An 18,780-nucleotide genomic window follows, 5' to 3' on the forward strand; every position below is an offset into this window, starting at 1 on the left:
GTGGAGAATGGGGTATGGAGCGTTTAACTCTTTTGTTGCCTTTCAATATTAGGCTTAATTATATAATTACCCTTAATTTGAATTGAATCCCTCACTTATTAAAATATTTTATAAAGTATTTTAGTTATTTTAAAAAAATTAACTATTTTTTTAAAAAATTCAATTATTTAATCGGATCCTTTAATTATTTTAAAAAAAATTCAATTAAATTCCTTAATTATTATAAAATTCAATTAGGTTCCTTAATCATTAAAAAATTAATCAAAATTTATATATTTTAAGCTAAAATGCAAATTTTATCCCCTCCTATTTTTTCAAATCTATGATTTTAGTCGTCCTATTTTTTAATTGAAACATTTTGTTCCTCACTTTTAAAAAATTTATGATTTTAATTCTTTTATTTCTAATTGAGACTTTTTGTCCCTTACTTTTAAAAAATTTCGATTTTAGTTCCCTTTATCAATTTGAGACTTGATTATGTACTTTTTTTAAATAAATTAAACTTGTTAACAATTAAATAATTTTATAAAAAATATCATTTGGATAATAAATACATATGTGTCAATCAACATTTACAAATACATAAATTAGCATTTGAAATTAACCACAAGAACTAAAATTATATATTTTTTAAAAGTAGGAGATAAAATATTTCAACTAAAAAATTGAAAACTAAAGTTGTAAATTTTTTAAAAGTGAAGATGAAATATCTCAATTAAATAATAGAATAACTAAAATCGTGGATGAGAGAATAAGAGGATGGAAATTATATTTTAATCTATATTTTATTATAGAAAAGGACTTAATTGTAATGTTTTAAATAATTAAAGGATTTAATTGGACTTTCAAATAATTGAGGAATCCAATTGAAATGTTTTAAACAATTCACGAATCAAATTGAATCTTTTAATAATTAAGGAACCAAATTAAATATTTCAAAATATAATTAAAAGATCAATTATATAATTAAGCCTTCAATATTATTCAAAAGATTCAAAGCTTGGCTTCTCAAAACGGATCAAAGCATGATGATTTTGTGGAATGGGGTACAACTACTAATGGCAAGTTCTCAACTTTGGAAGTGTATATAAGTATTTATTTCTCTTTGAACAGACCCATTAGCCGTTTTTTGAGAATGTGGTTGGGCTCATGAAGTTTGGAGAGAGCTTTGGCAAGGAATCATTCCTTCCTCCTTTTTTTCAAATAGACTTTTGTACGTGGCTGCTGGATAATTTGAGAGGAACCACTAATGTGAGAACTCCAAATTGGTCCCAAATGTTTGGAATTGCTTTGGATCGTATATGGTGGAGAATGAATGAATTTATTTTCGGGCAAAAATGGATCATGTCCTCCGTCATGGTTAATAACATAAATGCTTTGATTCACGATCTACAAAGAGCCAAAGAAGGTGAATTCATGCTGCTGCAATTTGATGATATAGGAAGAGGGTAGAGAAGTGGGTATTGGACGTGTCCTCCATCAACGGTCTTTTCAAGCTTAACTGTGATGGAGCGTTGTGTAGGGTTAGTCCATGATGGTAGAGGTAATTTTACCAAGGCTTATTCTTATGAGGTAATTTTTATTAAAAAGTCATCTCATCACCAAATATAAAAATTATATCCGGTTTGGTTTGAATTCAAACCAAATTAATTTTTTATTATTTGTTTTGGATTAATTTTGTAGTTTTTACTAATATTTTTTTATTAAAATTTTATATATTTTATTTTCATCGTTTAAATCAAATTATATAAAAAAATTCTAATAAAAATCTATAAATTTTGTAATGAGCTAAACATTCAATAATAAAAATAAGTCAATTTTCATTCATTTTAAATCAAACATATTATGAAAAGGCCATCTAAAAACAGAAAGTGACATAGATTATATAAGTTTCATATACATAATTTTATAAAAGTTGTTTTTTCAAGCGATTTTTATTTATTTATTTTTGATCACTTTAGATTTGAATACTTCTACTATATTCCTGAGAATCATATTTTTAGATATTTTTCAGGAATATTGTTAGTGTGAATGTTATTCCATTTCAAAATCTGTTTGGTTAGATTTTAACATTCTTAGGAATATTTTTGAATTTTAAATTAATTAAAATAAAAAATAAGTTAAAATAAAATTTTTAACTTATAACTGAATTTAAAAATAACTTCTCAGATTTCCATGAGATACAACTTATTCATCCCTCACCATAGAAATAAAAATGAAGCAAATCATACTCTGGCTACTTTTTTAGGAATGAGCATACCCATAAATATTGTTTTTAAAACTCCTCCAAACAAACATTATGGCCACTAGAGATACCTAAAATAGGTATTATCTTTTTTAACAAGGTCTATTACATTCTCATGATCAATAAATTAAATTTTTGTCACTACTTTAAAAAAAATCAACTACCAATCAATCAATTATGTTGAACTTTTTTTTTTGTTGTGAAACCAACTATGACTATGTTTGGGTAAAATGGATTCAAAGTTGAAAAAATAGTTAGTAGCTAAAAGCTGAAAATTTATCTTATTAAATTATAATTTATAAGTATTTAATAAAATTATCAATTGAAATAGCTGAAAAATGTAAAATTATATAAAAGATAAATTTATCTTAAATAGAAAAGATTAAAAAGAAAATAAATATAAAAAGTTAGAGACTAACATTTTAAAAATGTTACTTTAAGTAACGGATAAGAAAACTTTAAAACTATTAAAAAAAATTGTTTATCAATCAATCAAATCAAACAAATTTTTCAGCTAATAAAAAAAATTAAAAATTAATTAAAATATCTTATCAAACATATTTTATGTTAAAAAAAATTAAAAATTAATTGAAGTATCTTATCACACTTTATGTTAGACCTTGTTAATACATAATTATTTTAAAATATATTTTAATAGAATAAATGACACTAAATTAGGTTAAGATTCCCCCCCAAAAAAAAGAATTAGATTAAGATGACTAAAAACATAAACTAAAAATGTTCTTAAAATATATTATAATCTAATTTCATTAAAAATCATTATAAATAATATCAATTTTTAAAAACTAAACTAAAGTATAAATCATAGTTCAACAACTCAATTTGACCCAACCGATGGATCGGTCCAATCGGAATCCGATGACATAATTGAGTCGTTTTGATTATTGGACCGGCCATGCATCTCGCTCAGGATGATCCGACCAGATTCGATCAACTTGAGGTAAACCTGATGATCCAGCTTGATTTCAAAAACCTGTTTTGCATAAAAAAAATAAAAATAAAATGCTCCAAAAAAATCTAGGACTTGTGTAATTGTGTTATTGAATTGTTATGTTTGAACTGGTGTTATCAATTTTAATACTTCAATTGTTATTTTAGATTTTGAAATATAAATAAATTTTTCTTAATCAAATAATATTAATTATATATTTATATATAATAAATATATATAATTTTAAATTTTATAATAAACTATCAAACCGGATCAATTAGCAGTCAAGTGAATCACTAAGTCCATACCTCAAGCATATCACTCATAACTTTGGTATAAACAGCCAATCTTGCATAATCAAGTATCTTGTAACTACAAAAAATTACCTTAAAAATAATACTATAAAATATTGTTACCCAAAACGCTTTATTGTTTGGTTTTTTGGCACTCTTGTTCAGAGTTTTCCTTTTCAGTTTTCGGGAATTACGTTATACCAAATCACTCGTCACAGCATAAATTTTGTATCCTAGCATTCAATGCTCAATTACATGCCACTCTTTCTCTCTCTTGCCCCCCTCTCTCTCAGCAATGGCAATAGCAATAGATCAGCAATGCTGCTACAGAGTCTGAGATAAAACTGAAAATTCTTGTGTGTGAGAATCATGAGCGAAGAAGAGAACAAGGGTTGTGCTTTTCTGGGAACCAACTCCACCTACTCAGGTCACTTCTCTCTCTCTCTCTCTCTCTCTCTCTCTTGGTGTTTCACTATCTGGGGATTTACGTTTTTTTAGCATGTAAAAGGAAAAAACAACGAACTTGAACGTTTTTTGGCTTTGTTTTCTCTCTTATCCCCCTTTATTAAATCGTGGGTTCACAATGTAGGTTATTAAAGTTTATCTTTTTTTGTCATTTGCTTTATTGTTATGGCATTGCTTTGGTGCTTTGTGTTTTTCACCTACCTGTTTGTTTCCATCACACAAAACACATATTTGTTGGAAAAATAGGAAATTTATAACGAAGATGTGCTTTTTTGTTTCATGCTACACTTGACTAGTCATATAAAAAAAAAAAATTCTACTTTCCTCATTTTGTTTTCCAAAAATAAAAAAGTATTTTGCTAACCCCTAATGGTGGTTCTGGGTTATGTGGTTTGGATATTTACTACCCCAATATGAAGAAATTAAGGTTTAACATATGTGAATAAAACCCTGAAACCTGCTAGGTGGTTTTGCAATCATTACCGTGAGCATCATCCAAATTTTCTCATTAGGTTTTGAGATATTTGTAATATATTATGTATGTATGCATGTCTCATATTGTGCCTCTAGTGAATCCCTTTGATGTATGAATCACAAATTTCTCCACTGAATAGTTTTGTTGCTAGCTCCAACTTTCACTGATATTACTTGACAATTTTGGAACTTGTAATTATAATCGTGAAATTGTTAATGCGGTTTATGTAGGGTTGTCGAGAGTAATTTCAATCATTGCTCTACAACGTGCGTTTCTTTTTTTGGAAAAAAGTAGAAAATATATTGATCTTTGGCTGTTGTTATTCTTTTGTCCCTTTCTGTGAGGATTAGATTCTTCACTTTCAAAGGAAAAATGTGTGTTTTTTATGCCTGCCACCATGTTGGTGCCCTGCTCATTTCATGAAAAATTAGGAATTGGGAAAGATAAATAAAGTGTGTTTAGCTGGATGTACTGTAATTCATATTAATAATGCAAATGTGCACTGGAATTGAAGTGGATGAAATTGTATTAAAGGTTAATGCGAATGAGAATTCAGTTTTTTAATATTCAGGATGTGAGGTCTCGAAATTTTAACCGGTTATTCTTAGTTACATTATTTTGACAAACTATATGTTAACAAAAGTATAATAGTTAATTTATTTTCTGGTTTGCACCTTCTGCAAATAGTGACAAACACTCAAAAATTTCATTGTCATCTTTTCTTTTAGTAAATGTGCTAGATATTCTTGGCAGGTGATAAATACTGTGTTTAATTCGCAAGAGGACAGTCTAAACATTGTAAATTTGTTAAAATATTTCCATATAGTGTTGAATTTCATTTATTTGCAGTTTAGAGAGGCATTGAAGTTCAACCTAAGAATGCTGTTCATTTACAGGTTTTCTTCTTGACCCTTCAAAATGTGATATGCTGAGTTTGCCAGACAAGCAAAGACTAGTCCATGAGATTGCTCGACAGTCAAAAGATGCCTCAAGTATGCTTCAGTCATTTACACGTAGGGAACTTCTAGAAATAATCTGTGCTGAATTAGGCAAAGAGAGGAAGTACACAGGATATACCAAGAGTCAAATGATAGAACATCTTCTGAAGATAATTTCTAAGAACTCCAACTTGCACATCAATGGAAATACACCTCCTCAATCTCCTGCCAAAAGTTGCATTGGAACTAAAAGGAAAAAGAAACCTGCGACTCAGGATTTACATCATGCTCCTCTAGGGAACAGTAAAGAAACAGTGAAAACCTTTTTGTGTCAAAATGTTGCTTGCAAAGCTAAATTGAATCCAGAAGATTCTTTTTGCAAGAGATGTTCTTGTTGTATATGTCATCATTATGATGATAACAAGGATCCTAGTTTGTGGTTGACCTGCAGCTCTGATCTTCCCAATGAGGAGTCATGTGGAATGTCCTGTCATTTGCAATGTGCTTTGAGTAATCAAATGTCTGGCATTTTGAAGGGTAGTTGTGGTGGTGTTAAGTTGGATGGAACCTTCTGTTGTGTTTCCTGTGGAAAAATTAATGAACTAATGAAGTAAGTAGGTTATATGCTTATGCATGCTTGCTAAAGTAAAATGTGCATAGATAGTTACATACATTCGTACACTCATACATTCATGTGTATAACTCTCACACATAATTCCCATTAATTATTTGTCATCTGTTCACATGTTATTGGGAAAACTTATGCACAAAATAAGTGTTATTATAAGAGTCATAATGATTTTCTGCTGCAGTTTAAGGTGCCTCATGTTTTGACTATTTGAATGGATGTTTGGATATTACAGGACATGGCGAAAGCAATTGTTGGTTGCCAAAGAAGCAAGAAGAACGGATATACTCTCTTTGCGATTATCCCTGGCCCACAGAATTCTTTTAGGAACAGAAGTCTACAAGGAAGTGCAGAAAATTGTAGAAACTGCTCTCAAATTACTGGAGAATGAAGTGGGATCACTATATGCTAGTATGACGCGTGGAATTGTGAGCAGGCTTTCATGTGGTGCTGAGGTTCAGAGATTGTGCACTACTGCACTTGAATGTTTTGATTCAAAGTTTTCTGTCCTTTTCTCTATTTGTTTGGAAAACAAAGATGCACCAAGTAAGCTTCCTATTATTTATTTTAGAGGTCAGCTGATTGAACTTTCTAAATGCAAGGCAGAACCAGAAATTATCTGGATTTTCGTGCTAAATACACTTTAGTACAGAAGTTGTCTAAGTGCAAGCAGCCCTGATGTCTTTTATCCAATGTTATAGCTAATAAATGCTCCCTTTGAACTCAAATATAAGCAAAAAAATTAATTTATGTTGATCAAGAATGCTAATTAACTTAATTTAATTTTCTGAATATCGTTTAAAAATGAACTTCGATCCATAAACTACCCCTCATGCTAATTGATGGAACTTAAATTTTATGGAAGCTTGTTTCAAATGGGTATGTTCTTCTCCATTTTGAAGGCAATGTAGTTGATATCACGAGAATAAAAAAGGTCACTGAAAATAGAATCTGAATTAAATAAAGGGTATTTTGGGAATGGTTTCAGTATATAGGGTGGAATTAGTTAAGATTTGTTTATATTTCATACCACTATACATGATTTTTTTTGCTTATATTTGAGTCTAGATGGAGTGCTAGGTTAGTCTCAAAATTTTGGTTCTAGAATAGCATTTTAATTTTTAAGTAGTATGTGACTCAACAAAGGCTTAATAAAGTTACTTCAAAAATGGCAGAAATGAAATTTGGAGGAATATAGTTTGGAACTAAATAATTTTACTTTTTCTTCAACTTGTGCATATAACAGATATGTAGATTAAATGGTTTACACATTCCAAGTTGCGTCCCATGTTAAGCATAATTATTGAGATGAATATGAGATTGCAATGTTTCTATAGTTTTATGTTTGTATCTTTAAGACATTAAAGTAAATTAATCAAACCATTAAACAGTGCTGTTTTGGCTGATATTTATTTCCCTTTCACCTTATTTTTCCGTAAAAAAAGGGATATAATGAAAAGAAGTACTATTCTGACAAACTATTATAAACAGTTTTTGTCCTTATTTTCATATGCTCCACAATCCTTCCTCTGCTTGAATTTCTAAGGGGGTGGGGGGAGTATCATCAACCGAAAACACTGATTTTATTGTATTTTTTCCTTTACAGTTTTAAATTAATTATGTTTTTCTATTTACCCACACTGATTAGGCTTTTCTTGTAACTTGTTTTGGCAGCTTGCTCAATTCGTTTTGAAGAGTGTCTTCCTACATCAGTGGTTATTGTGCTAGAGTACAAAGACAAACTTTTGCAGAACTTTCTAGGCTGCAGGCTTTGGCACCGACTATCAACAATGGACTACCCTGAACAACCCACCTTCATTGTCTTGAGGCCTGAGAAAAGATTCAAGTTAGAAAACCTCCATCCTTCAACTGAATACTTTTGCAAGGCTTCTCTGTTCAGCAGCACAGGGATTTTGGGTGCTGCAGAAGCTACATGGGTGACACCTTGTGAACCAACTAATCCTTCAAAAGTTATTAATTGTGGTGGGAATAGATTTAGATGGTCCCCTCAAAGACCCTCAGGTACAGGAGTGAACATGTGTGCACAGAACCGAATAACTGCTGAAATTCATCCCACAGAATCTGCCAACTCCGAAATGAAGTTATCATCCGGAGAACATCCCGGGAAGAAACACATCATTTTGAACATCAGGAGCAGGTTTGAAGAGTTCCTCTCCAAGCCTCAACCAGTAGAGCCTTTTTCATATAAAAATCTTGCTGCAGTTTCACCTTCAACACCTTCTAAATCCTATGAAATGAGGCAAATTCCTGGCTTGAATTCTAGGAAGTTCTCGAAGGAGAACGATTACGAGTATTCCGTCAGGGTAGTCAAATGGTTAGAGCATCAAGGGCATATAGATGAAATCTTCAGAGTAAGGTTTCTCACTTGGTTCAGCCTCAAGGCTACTCAGCAGGAGAGAAGGGTGGTTAGTGCTTTTGTTGATGCATTGATTGATGACCCAGCAAGCTTAGCAGACCAGCTCATACACACTTTCAGCGACGAGATATGTTGCGAGCCAAAATCTTAGTGAGGATGAATATGTTCTACATTAAAAATTTGTTTTGGTCAGAGTCCACCAACTCTATATGGCACTGGAAGCTTGGATAGAAAGTTTGTAATGCTTTGTGGGAGTTATAGGTACTGTCCAGAGATATCAGGTTTTTCAAGTGTTCATTTGTTCTTCATGGAGGAAGTTGTTCAAGGTCTCTATACCATTTAAGTTTCGATTACGTATTGTGCAGACTAATTGCTGGATAGTGGTGCATAATGATTAATTCTTATTTATCATATATCCCTCACCAAAGCACTCTAGCTTAAATTTCTCTTCATATTCTATTGGTTATCATATTCTAATTCTAAAGGTTTAAATTTTTTTTTTCTTGTTGGCATTTTTTCCTTTTTTTTTGTAAGTTCTTTTTTTTTTTTTTAATTTTAGTTCTTATAAATTTGTGTTTTTTTAACTTTGGTCTTTGTTAGCACAAACTTATGGGAACTATAAATAAATAAATTAGAATCTTAAAATAACTAAAATTAAAAAAAAATATAGACTTACAAAGACTAAAGAAAAAAAAACTTATAAGAATCAAAATTAAAAAAACACTAATTTACAAATATTAAAATTAGAAAAATCATTTTAGAAGGACCATAAATTAAAAAACACTCACTCTTGCAGGAAACAAAAACATTAAAGCCAATTCTAAAATGTAAAAACACTACCCCGGGATAGCCAAAAGTGAGATGACTGTTATTTCAAATATTATCATACAAATTAAATCATTTGTTACACAAATACTTAAAATAAACAAAATTAAGGAATCATGATAAATCATAGGGAAAATTTATTTTTAGTCTATATTATCAAACGTAGTCCAGGTCTACGTATTTTTATATTGATCAATTTGGTTCTCATTTTAAATAATTTTTAGGAAAAAAAGAACTAAAGTTACGTGCTTTTATCTAATATAACCTTTTTTGCAAGTTCTATAAAATTTGAAGATCAAATTCATCATGAAAATATAGACATTGACTATGATTGACTGAAAATATAAATACTAAAACACTTTTTTCCTAAATAATAAATCAAGCTCACCTACATAATCAACGTCAACTTAGAAGCAAAACGGAGACAACATTTTGTAGAATGTTTTACCCCCCAAAAAACCTCCCAAATGGTTTTACACTAAGAAAAATGAGTTTTAAAGTCTAAAAAAACGCTATCGCACGAAAAGCCTCTGTTTTCATTATTGAAAACCGCTGTTATCTAATCCCATGGCAGCCTGGGCTTTCCAAAATAACTTCTATGATTCTATTCGTCTATATGTCTCTGGCTTGCCTAAATAATATTACTTTGTAATATTAATACAAAAGATTAACAGTGGTTTAAAATGTCAAACGTGCAAATGCGATGTTATAGTCATAGTGTAATTTGAAAAGCACTTCAATAATACCCTAGCGGCCAATTAAATGCTAACTGTGAGTGATTTCACCCCATACCTGTGCTCAACATGTGATTGTAGTTTTTGCAGTTTCTACTTTAAGTCAAATTATGCAAGGACTTTTTATCTGCACTAGTACATTTACAGTGTATTTCAGATAGTACAAAATTAATTAGATGTCAACTGATCAAACCGTGCCAAGTAACCCGAACACATCCCTAAAATTTTCTCATGATGTTTGGTGTATCAATACAAACAGTAACACCAAACAGCTGACCCCCTTGGCATTCATCTATGAAATGACTTGTAATTTATTCAGTTTTTTTTCACTGGTTGGAAATTCGTTTCCCTCTGTAACATCATGAAGGGCCCTTCATGAAACGATCAGCTGTCATCATCATACATTTTCTGCATCATTGGCAGCTTCATTGAATGCAGAAGCCAAGTACTCAGCAAGGCTTGGTTCGGAACTGGACTTGACAGAAGCAGCAGATGATCCCTCCCCTTTTGTACTTGATGCTTTTGAAATCCAGGGTTGTGAATTCAGAGGTACACGTGAAGTGTTTAAATATCCATCATTTGCCTTCCATATAATAGGTTCTAAATGCTCCCATGGATCTTCAACCATGGACCTCTTGTAAAATCGGTCTGGACCATGAACTGTGTTTTCGTTGGACCGATGACCATGAAAATTCGGTCCTTGTCCACTACCCCATCCTGAAACAGGGCTTCCCGTGTTGCGCCAGAAACCCCTGCCTCGCCCTTGACCAGGGCTAGGACTGTTCCTGTATCCTGGAGAAGGATTGGGACTGTAACTGGGCATAGGGCAGTTACTGTATCCTGGAGAGGGATTAGGACTGTAACTGGGCCTAGGACTGTTCACGTATCCTGGATAAGGAGGATTAGGACTGTAACTGGGCTGGTGAGCTATGCCCTGGGCAGTGTTATATAATGGACCACCCGATGGTTCAAATCTAGGACTTGGATAAGTACCACCACTTGATGGATGTAACGGAAAGTTATAGTGAGCAGGACCACCAGGTCCACTCCAAACTGGGTTTCTATATGCTGCTGGCGATGCTTGAATGGGATGTGGAGTCATCTGTGGATTTTTTGATTCTGTTATTTTCAGTCAATGAATGAGAATTGTCAGAGGAAAAGGTAAAGGTAAATCTAGATAGTGATCCGAGTACATGAGAGAAATTCCAGGTAATTAATACTAAAGACATAAAGTACAATTACTCATAAAAAGCAATGCTGCCTACCTTTATTCAACCATTATTGTAATAAAAATCAACCAGAGAAACTTCTCATACATTAAGGAGTAGCATGAAGTTTTAGTACTTGAAAGATTGGGATTCAACCAAGTCCTTTAGGCTAAATTGATATGGTTAACATAATCTTTGGAATACTAGACTTCCTTCTTAATCTAGTCAAAATTTAAAAGAGTAGATCATAGTCAATTGATGTAAATAATCTTCTGAGAACTTATTCAATGTAAACTAAATATTTGAATTGAAAAAATATCAGTCCACTTGCTAAAAAGGTGTCAGAGGGGAAGGGGTGTTGAGGGATTGTGAAGTCCTTAGTCTGCATGCATGGATGTAGTATAAGAAATATTCAGCATAAGTCAGGTTTACTATCTTAATGTTACATGAATCTACAAGATTCTGATTGGATAGTTAGTTACAAATCTCAAATTAAAGGATACCAACCATCAGGTAAAAAGTAACGGATAGAGATATCAGTACCTGGATGTGGTGATGAATATTGTGCCATAGGAGGACCACCAAATTTTGAAGGAGGGAAATTATCCGGTGCAGCCTGGGTACTGGCATTGTTCCTTTTAGATGAGAAGGCACTCATTGGATCAGTATAATAGTCAAACCTTGGAGCAGCATATGATGTATCCCGTGATGGCATAGTTGAAGGAGCTTCAATCAGGGGATTTGAGAGAAAACCGGGCACCACAGAACCTTCCCTGCCACCAGAAACTTCAGCTTGGTCAGCTTGCACACGCATTTGTTTCAGCCTTTTCTTCCTTTGCTCTGAATCCTCCATAACCTGAGAATCCAAAGAGCAATTACAGCCACAAGTCACTATGGATAATACCCACCACAAATCTGTCACAAATGCATGAACTTAAAACTGCGCTCAAACAGCATGAAAATAGCAAAGCAAAACAAATAGCTTCTCAGAGCTCATGCCCTTTTAATTTTTCATTTATTTAATTTAACAAGAAACTTACGAAAAACTGCTAATTTTGTAGATAAATAGTAATATTCTAATTCCCAGATTATTATTTAATGCGCCCTTTACTTATTTCAGAAAATGCCAAAGACAACACCTGACAAAATTTGAACCTTTTCACTCCAAACACTGGATATGAAATAACATGATAGCTTAACAAACACATTCAAGACTACCAGCAAAAACTACAAACTTGAACCTTCCAAACATTCATAGATAGTGCAAATTGCAATAAGAAAAACCAAATTAACAACCAATCAAGATTAAAATTACAATCAAAGCTTCAATTCAAGTTCAGTAGAACTAAGAAATCACCTTGCCAGAACCTAAAGAACTGGGTCACACTGACTATGAGAAGAGAGAGTCTTAATATCAGGGAAAATCAAAGAGAGGAAGAGAAAAGGAAAGAGTCCTGCAACCTCAAACTGGATTTTATGGCATGTAAAATCCTATTATGAACATTTAACTCCAAGTATCAAATGATTTTATTATTAATAGAAAAGAGATCCAACTGATCTCATAGAATACAAGAAGATGTCTTGTAAGAACAATAAAAAAAAAAGGTTGAAGAGAATTACAGGTATACTTGTTGCCAAACTCTCCTCTTACTCAATATCAGATTTCTCAATTTTGCATAGTTCTATAACCTTTTAAGCCTGTCTCACTCCAGTCTCCAATCTCCAACTTCAAATAATCACATCTAACAATCAACTCCTTAAATCTGCAAATCAACACAACAGATTCATAATGTCATTCTTCAGCAAAATAAATTTATTCATGAACTATATTGATTCACACTCACCACTCAAATATCATGTAATCTATGATATAGAGTTTGGTTCTACTGTAATGAATCTTCTCTAACAGCTGGAGACATCAATTTAACAGTTTCCCATGTATCTCCCGCATCAACAACTTAGAATTAGCAGCAATGTGTTTGCTTTTATAAACAATATCTCTACATAATTCATGTCTAGGAGCAGGCCTCATTGATCTTAATTGAAATAGGGGATGTGTTATAACATTACTACTATACAACTCTCTCGCTGGATAGACATGCTTCCACCAGAAATCAGATAGTGCTATTTTCATTAAATCCCAATACTCGGCATCGCGGTATATCCTGAATAGACTACTAACATTAGGAGTCCAAACATAAAAATCCATCCAATCCCTTCCTAGAATCTCCATTAAACCCTGAGTTTGAGGAATATAGAGAATTGGAATTCGAAACCAAGGAAAAGCTTTACTTATGTCCCCATCAAAATATGGACACTTTATCTCCAGTACTCCACAAGAAGGCAACTCATGCACCATACTGTCAATAACGCCATCAGGTGAAGCAGCTAGCCAGCTGTCTTCTGGGTGTGCATCATAGACCTGAAATTCAGGAAAACGCACGGTATTTCCAGTTATCAGTTTGTATCTTTCAAGTGCATCCTCCTCTTTGATATTGCTCCAACAGGTGGCAAGGTTTCCAGAGAAAGGTTCAATAGCACCAATCTTCTCTAACCACAGCTGGACCCTTTGCCGATGCCAAAACCCAATAGCAGCAGCAAAAGTGCTAGCTGTCAATTTGTTTCTCCTAAGTGCTTGCCAGTTTTTAAACCAGTGTTGAAGGCAGCTTGCTTGAAGGACTGAATAAGTTTCAACAGATGTGTATTTTAACATACCACCAAGTGAGCCCAATTTTCTAGAGGGGTTATTTGAAGTTATTGGTCTTAGGTTCTCTAATAACCAGCTCAAAGGCATTAATACTAAAGTTTCTCTTATTACTTAGACATGCAACAAGTGCATCCACATAACAGCTACTTTGGTGCCAGAAACATTGCAACCAAACAAGAGAGAATGAAGAAGCAATTTCACCATTGTTAAAGAAGTGATAAATTGTCACTTGAACTGTATATATAAGCTAGGCACCAACTGAATAGGAAAATGGCATTTAAAAGACAACAGCGTAGGTAATCGTGGCAATGGTGAGTTTTCTATGAACATTGAACATGTATATGGTTTCATTCCATGTAAGCGAAGAACTAGTTGTAGAAAGCTCGATCTTTGAAATTCTAAAAATCAAAACAGCTTTCTACATTACAGTTCAGAGGAATTCTATAGTTTGTGATGGTTGTGGCATTTCATCAAACATAACGACACAAAGATTCACAAACCCACAGAAACAGAACAGACCTAATGTGAAGTTAGAGGTAGAAGAACATGGAAGCCGTGTTGATGAGAGAAAGAAAGAGGTGCAAGATGGCTTTTACCAAGAGTGACGAAGTTGATGATGGATATGGTATCCTGAAAGAGTCATGGAGTTGATGGACAGAGAGAAAGAGAGAGAGTGAGGACTGGAGAAACATCCAAGTGTTAACAACAGTCAGATAGATGAAGTGCATGTCTGGATCAGAGTCCAGAACGTGAGTAATTGGAAAAATTCATGTCAGAGTAGGTAATTAACGCAATATTCAACTTCATAGAGATCTAACAGAGTACAAAGTAAGATTCTCACAAAATAATAATTAATTCAATCATACAGAGTGTAGTCTATATGGGAAACTTGGACCAATAGAAACAATGTGAACTGAATAGGTTTTCAAAAAAGCCATGAACAGAAGTTCAGGCAACTAACATATCTCCTACAACACAGTTTAGTGACTTAAATCCCCAACTGAATTCAAATTAACTTAGGGGCTTAGGGCAAATGATTCAACCCCATTCCCTTAGAAACAATCTTTTCCAATTAAAATGCTTTAAATTCTATCAAATTTTAAGTACATACAACGATGCGAAATTGTTGAACAGAACAAATACTAAGTAACATTGCAATCCAAGGTCAAGTTTCCAATCCCTTTTTTTTTTCCTTCCTAACCTAAAGTCACATACAAACTCAAAAAAAAATAACACTGCGTGGTGGCGAAAATTTTGATGTAACAAACAAACAAACGTCAAAAAGGAAACTCACAGTGATTCTGTCTTCAGTCCTCAAGTCCCTTAGCTCAACGCTTCGAAGAAAGCCGAGAATGGAGTTCTGAAGAAACCGGGGAAAGAGTGAGTTTTAGGTTAAAGAAAAATAAAAAAGAGTGTGAGAAAGAAAAACGTACAATAATAGTAACCTCTGAATGGAAAGAGAGTTACAGATTAAAGCATTAACACGGGGCCGTGGAGGATGAGAGCTCGAGACAGAGGAAGGAAGGCTAGGTTCAGAAGCGGGGATGAGAGAATTTTCAGAATTCTTTTGTTGCCCACGTTCTTTTAATAAATATAAATTAGTATGTTATAATTAAAATTTATAATAAATAAATATTTGTAGACAGGATAAAGATTTATAATGAAGTATTTAAATTATGATATATGATTATTTCTAATTATTTGTATTATTTATAAAATATTAAAAATGATTTGAATATAGAGATAAAATAAAATGGATTTAAAATGATAGATACTTGAAGATCATATATAAATAAAGATAAGATGATTTTGGTTAGAGGAACATAATATGATGTTTAATATCTTTTGATTAGTTATAACTTATAAGGTAAAGTATAAATTATGAAATGTATTTTGAAAGAGAAAAAAGAGAATATTAAAAAAATGTTTAACTAAGAAAATTTGGAGAGTGAATCTCACTTTATAAATCGTATAATTTAACTTATTTATCCAAATAATTTATTATAGGATGTAATAATTTAAATTTAAAATTTCTTACAATCTTAAAAAATGATTGATATCCTGAATCATGTTCTATTTTGGCCTTACTATCATGAAACAAAGGATTCAATGGCCTAATATATTCCTTAAACTTTAGGAGAGCAATTAATTATGGAGATGTCTACTTACACAATCTTTCTAGAGTGTTGAAATCTCTCTTAAAGATTCCTATTTCCTCTCGCATGGCCAACCATGTTTAAAAACAATGCAACCATTTCTTCAACTCCTATGTAGTTAGTGGGTTTTAAACCATGATCAACCAATTCAGAGTAAAGCTGGTTAAAAAATATGTTTTTCCATACGAAACATTTCATAACAACGAATAGAATGATCTTGCAATACTTTTTGCACCCATATATGACATGTTTGTTCACAAGTTCTACATGGCTTTTTGCATAGATGTTTTATTGCATATTCGTCAACAAGCACACCCACATAAGATGCATGCTCCATAAGTTCATCATCTTCATTGTTATTTGATTCAAATTGTTCAAGTAAGTCATTCATTTTGACCTGTATAGAAATTGTATTACAAAATACATAATATATCAAGATACACACGATAAAACATAAGTTCATTATCAAACATAGTATGGTTCGTCACAAGCCAAATAAGAAACATGAGCAAATTTGACAGCAAAACATAATATGAGTTCAACAAAACATGACTCATAGAATCACAAGCAACCATCTAAGCACTACTACATAATAGTAAGTGGTTTTTTAATTGCATCCCTAATACACGCATCTAGTTAGTAACCTTGAATAGTAAAGGGGTTTTAAATGCATCCTTAAGCCAATGCATCCTTTGCTCATCTAAACCTCGCATGGCAATGAACATTTTTTTTGCTGGCTTGAACAACATCAAGTTGCAACATTGTATATGAAATACACAATCATTTTGTAATTCAGGTAGTGCCTTAAGCTCATTCATCACTTCTTGAATAGATGCACTTGCCACAACTTCATTGCAGGACTTAGATGCATCTACAATGACATTAACAACATCAACAATTCTTTAAGAGGTAGTTGCCTTCTTCTTGTTTAACTTTTCAGGGTGATTGATTCTCTTTCTCTTTTCTGTACTCTTTTGGCAACCAATTTCTTGGTTGACAATTCCTTGTGAATCATTCAAATTAATTTTCCCAAAAGCATCAGTTGCACTAACACTTGTATTTGTTGCATTGACACTTGTATCTTCACTCTCCCTTGAACTTTCCTCTACATCTACACCAATGCCATCAAGACTTGAGCGATACACATCATTCATGTCAACCTCAACACCAGCTGGAAAAATCCTAGATAAGGGTGCCCATTGGAACTCTCTATTAGCAACTACATTCTCAAAAAGTTCAGTCAACTTGTGAGTAAATGAAAGTCCTTTGTTCTTAAATTTTCCATATAAAGGATTTTCCTGCACATTTAGAATTTATAATGAAATAAATATACTTTACAAAAATCTTAGACTTATTACAATACACATTTATATAACACATACCAATTGTTTTTTCACCCACCACTCATCACTTGCATCAGCACTACTTTTGGCATTGTCCCATCTTAGACCGATTTCTTTACCAAATAGTCTATACCAAACTTGTCATTCTCTTATGAGATTATCAAACTTATTCTTAAACTTTATTTTGTAATAACTCTTTCCAATCAACTCCTTAAATTTGGATGCAATTCCAGTCCATCAATTCTTGGAAAAACTAGTACCGACTCATACTCCTTTGGACACTTGTTCCAAGCATGCTATAATAAAGCTTTCAATTGATCTAATGTCTCAAGAATCTTTTTCTTTCTCAGCACTCATAATTTTAGACCAAATAAACAATTTTTGATAATTAGTTTCATGTTTCTTACTTTTCCTCCTCTTAACTATGGTTAGGGACATAAACAAGGTCAATCTTACACTCATATAATGTACAAGGGAACAAGAGAATCATTCCTAACTAGGTACAAGGACTTTAAATGGTCAAAGGAACACCTAAACCGCAACATTATGCAGAGAATTTTACAACTTCACAGCTTTGACATGTTCTGGCATTATATTTGTCAAATATTATACGGGTCTTTAAATATTATGGGACCAAAAGCATTTGAAATATAAAGAGGACCACCAAAGTGTTTAATCTGATTCAATCCAAGTCACTACTAGTTCTAATTTTAATACAATACATTTTTTTTAGATAGGATTCAACATACTTTCCTGGTGTAGTTTAGGACTCCTAATTTTTCCTAAGCTTAGAAGGTGTTAGAAAAGGTTAGAGACTTGGGGAAGGTTGATTTTATGTACCTCTAAGGTGTATAATAATAAGGGGAACACTCTCAAGTCACGGTTCAAACATTACCTAACTCAAATTAATGCAAACATTGTTTATACACAAATTTGTCCAACGCCTTGACAGTTTTGACATGCTTTACGAAAGTATTCATAACATATTCTATGAGATTTTAAAAATTATGGGACCAATTAGGTTGGAAAGATATCATCTAAAACTAGATGATTGTAAAATGTCTAGGTCTCCTTCTACCATGTTTGTTTAGATGGATTGAGTAAAGACACAAAAAAAGAGTATTAAAATCTAGCTAACACTCAAAATTGATTTTGTGTGGAGTTTAAGAACCTTGAAATAGTACCCGAATAAGGAACATAAGATCAAAATCTAAACCTTAAATTTGTTTGGGTTCCTAGAAGTTATTATATCTCTCATCAAACGTGCCATATCCTTTATTGTTGTTGTTATCTCCCAAAAGTGGAATGATATCTATAATTTTTATCGGTAATGCTATGTTCAGTTTGTCCTATTCAAATTAAAAAGCAAGTTATTTACATTCTTTCTTCCGTATATCAAATAATGTAATAGGCGGATAAATGGATCCACATATT

At 32.5% G+C, this 18,780-nt stretch overlaps 3 protein-coding genes across 10 annotated transcripts; 1 reads left to right on the forward strand and 2 right to left on the reverse strand.

Annotated features, from left to right (window-relative positions):
• Positions 1-3,674: 3,674 nt before the first annotated feature.
• On the forward strand, positions 3,675-8,786 carry LOC100820128 (VIN3-like protein 2). The gene is made up of 4 exons (XM_041008128.1): positions 3,675-3,917; positions 5,327-5,978; positions 6,232-6,542; positions 7,671-8,786. Exons 1-4 carry the CDS (start codon positions 3,860-3,862, stop codon positions 8,522-8,524), a joined length of 1,875 nt encoding a protein of 624 aa, XP_040864062.1. The 5' UTR covers positions 3,675-3,859; the 3' UTR covers positions 8,525-8,786.
• A 1,243-nt stretch (positions 8,787-10,029) lies between these two features.
• LOC100775211 (protein SICKLE) lies at positions 10,030-15,417 on the reverse strand. Of its 8 annotated transcripts, none has more exons than XM_014768837.3 (5): positions 15,281-15,417; positions 15,142-15,207; positions 12,761-12,903; positions 11,684-11,996; positions 10,030-11,051 (listed from the first exon to the last, which is right to left on the reverse strand). In XM_014768837.3, exons 4-5 carry the CDS (start codon positions 11,991-11,993, stop codon positions 10,330-10,332), a joined length of 1,032 nt encoding a protein of 343 aa, XP_014624323.1. In that variant the 5' UTR covers positions 11,994-11,996; positions 12,761-12,903; positions 15,142-15,207; positions 15,281-15,417; the 3' UTR covers positions 10,030-10,329. The 8 variants fall into 8 exon arrangements, 7 of the variants coding, with proteins under 7 accessions (XP_014624323.1, XP_014624332.1, XP_014624330.1 ...); XM_014768846.3 differs by having other exon boundaries at positions 15,315-15,416; XM_014768844.3 differs by having other exon boundaries at positions 15,293-15,416.
• A 1,488-nt stretch (positions 15,418-16,905) lies between these two features.
• LOC102665321 (uncharacterized) lies at positions 16,906-17,614 on the reverse strand. The gene is made up of 3 exons (XM_006575998.1): positions 17,607-17,614; positions 17,386-17,473; positions 16,906-17,301 (listed from the first exon to the last, which is right to left on the reverse strand). The coding sequence occupies exons 1-3, from the start codon at positions 17,612-17,614 to the stop codon at positions 16,906-16,908; spliced, it is 492 nt and encodes a 163-aa protein (XP_006576061.1).
• Between the last annotated feature and the right edge of the window lie 1,166 nt (positions 17,615-18,780).

The sequence above is a fragment of the Glycine max genome, chromosome 2 (genome assembly GCF_000004515.6).
Source record: "Glycine max cultivar Williams 82 chromosome 2, Glycine_max_v4.0, whole genome shotgun sequence".
Lineage (NCBI taxonomy): Eukaryota > Viridiplantae > Streptophyta > Magnoliopsida > Fabales > Fabaceae > Glycine > Glycine max.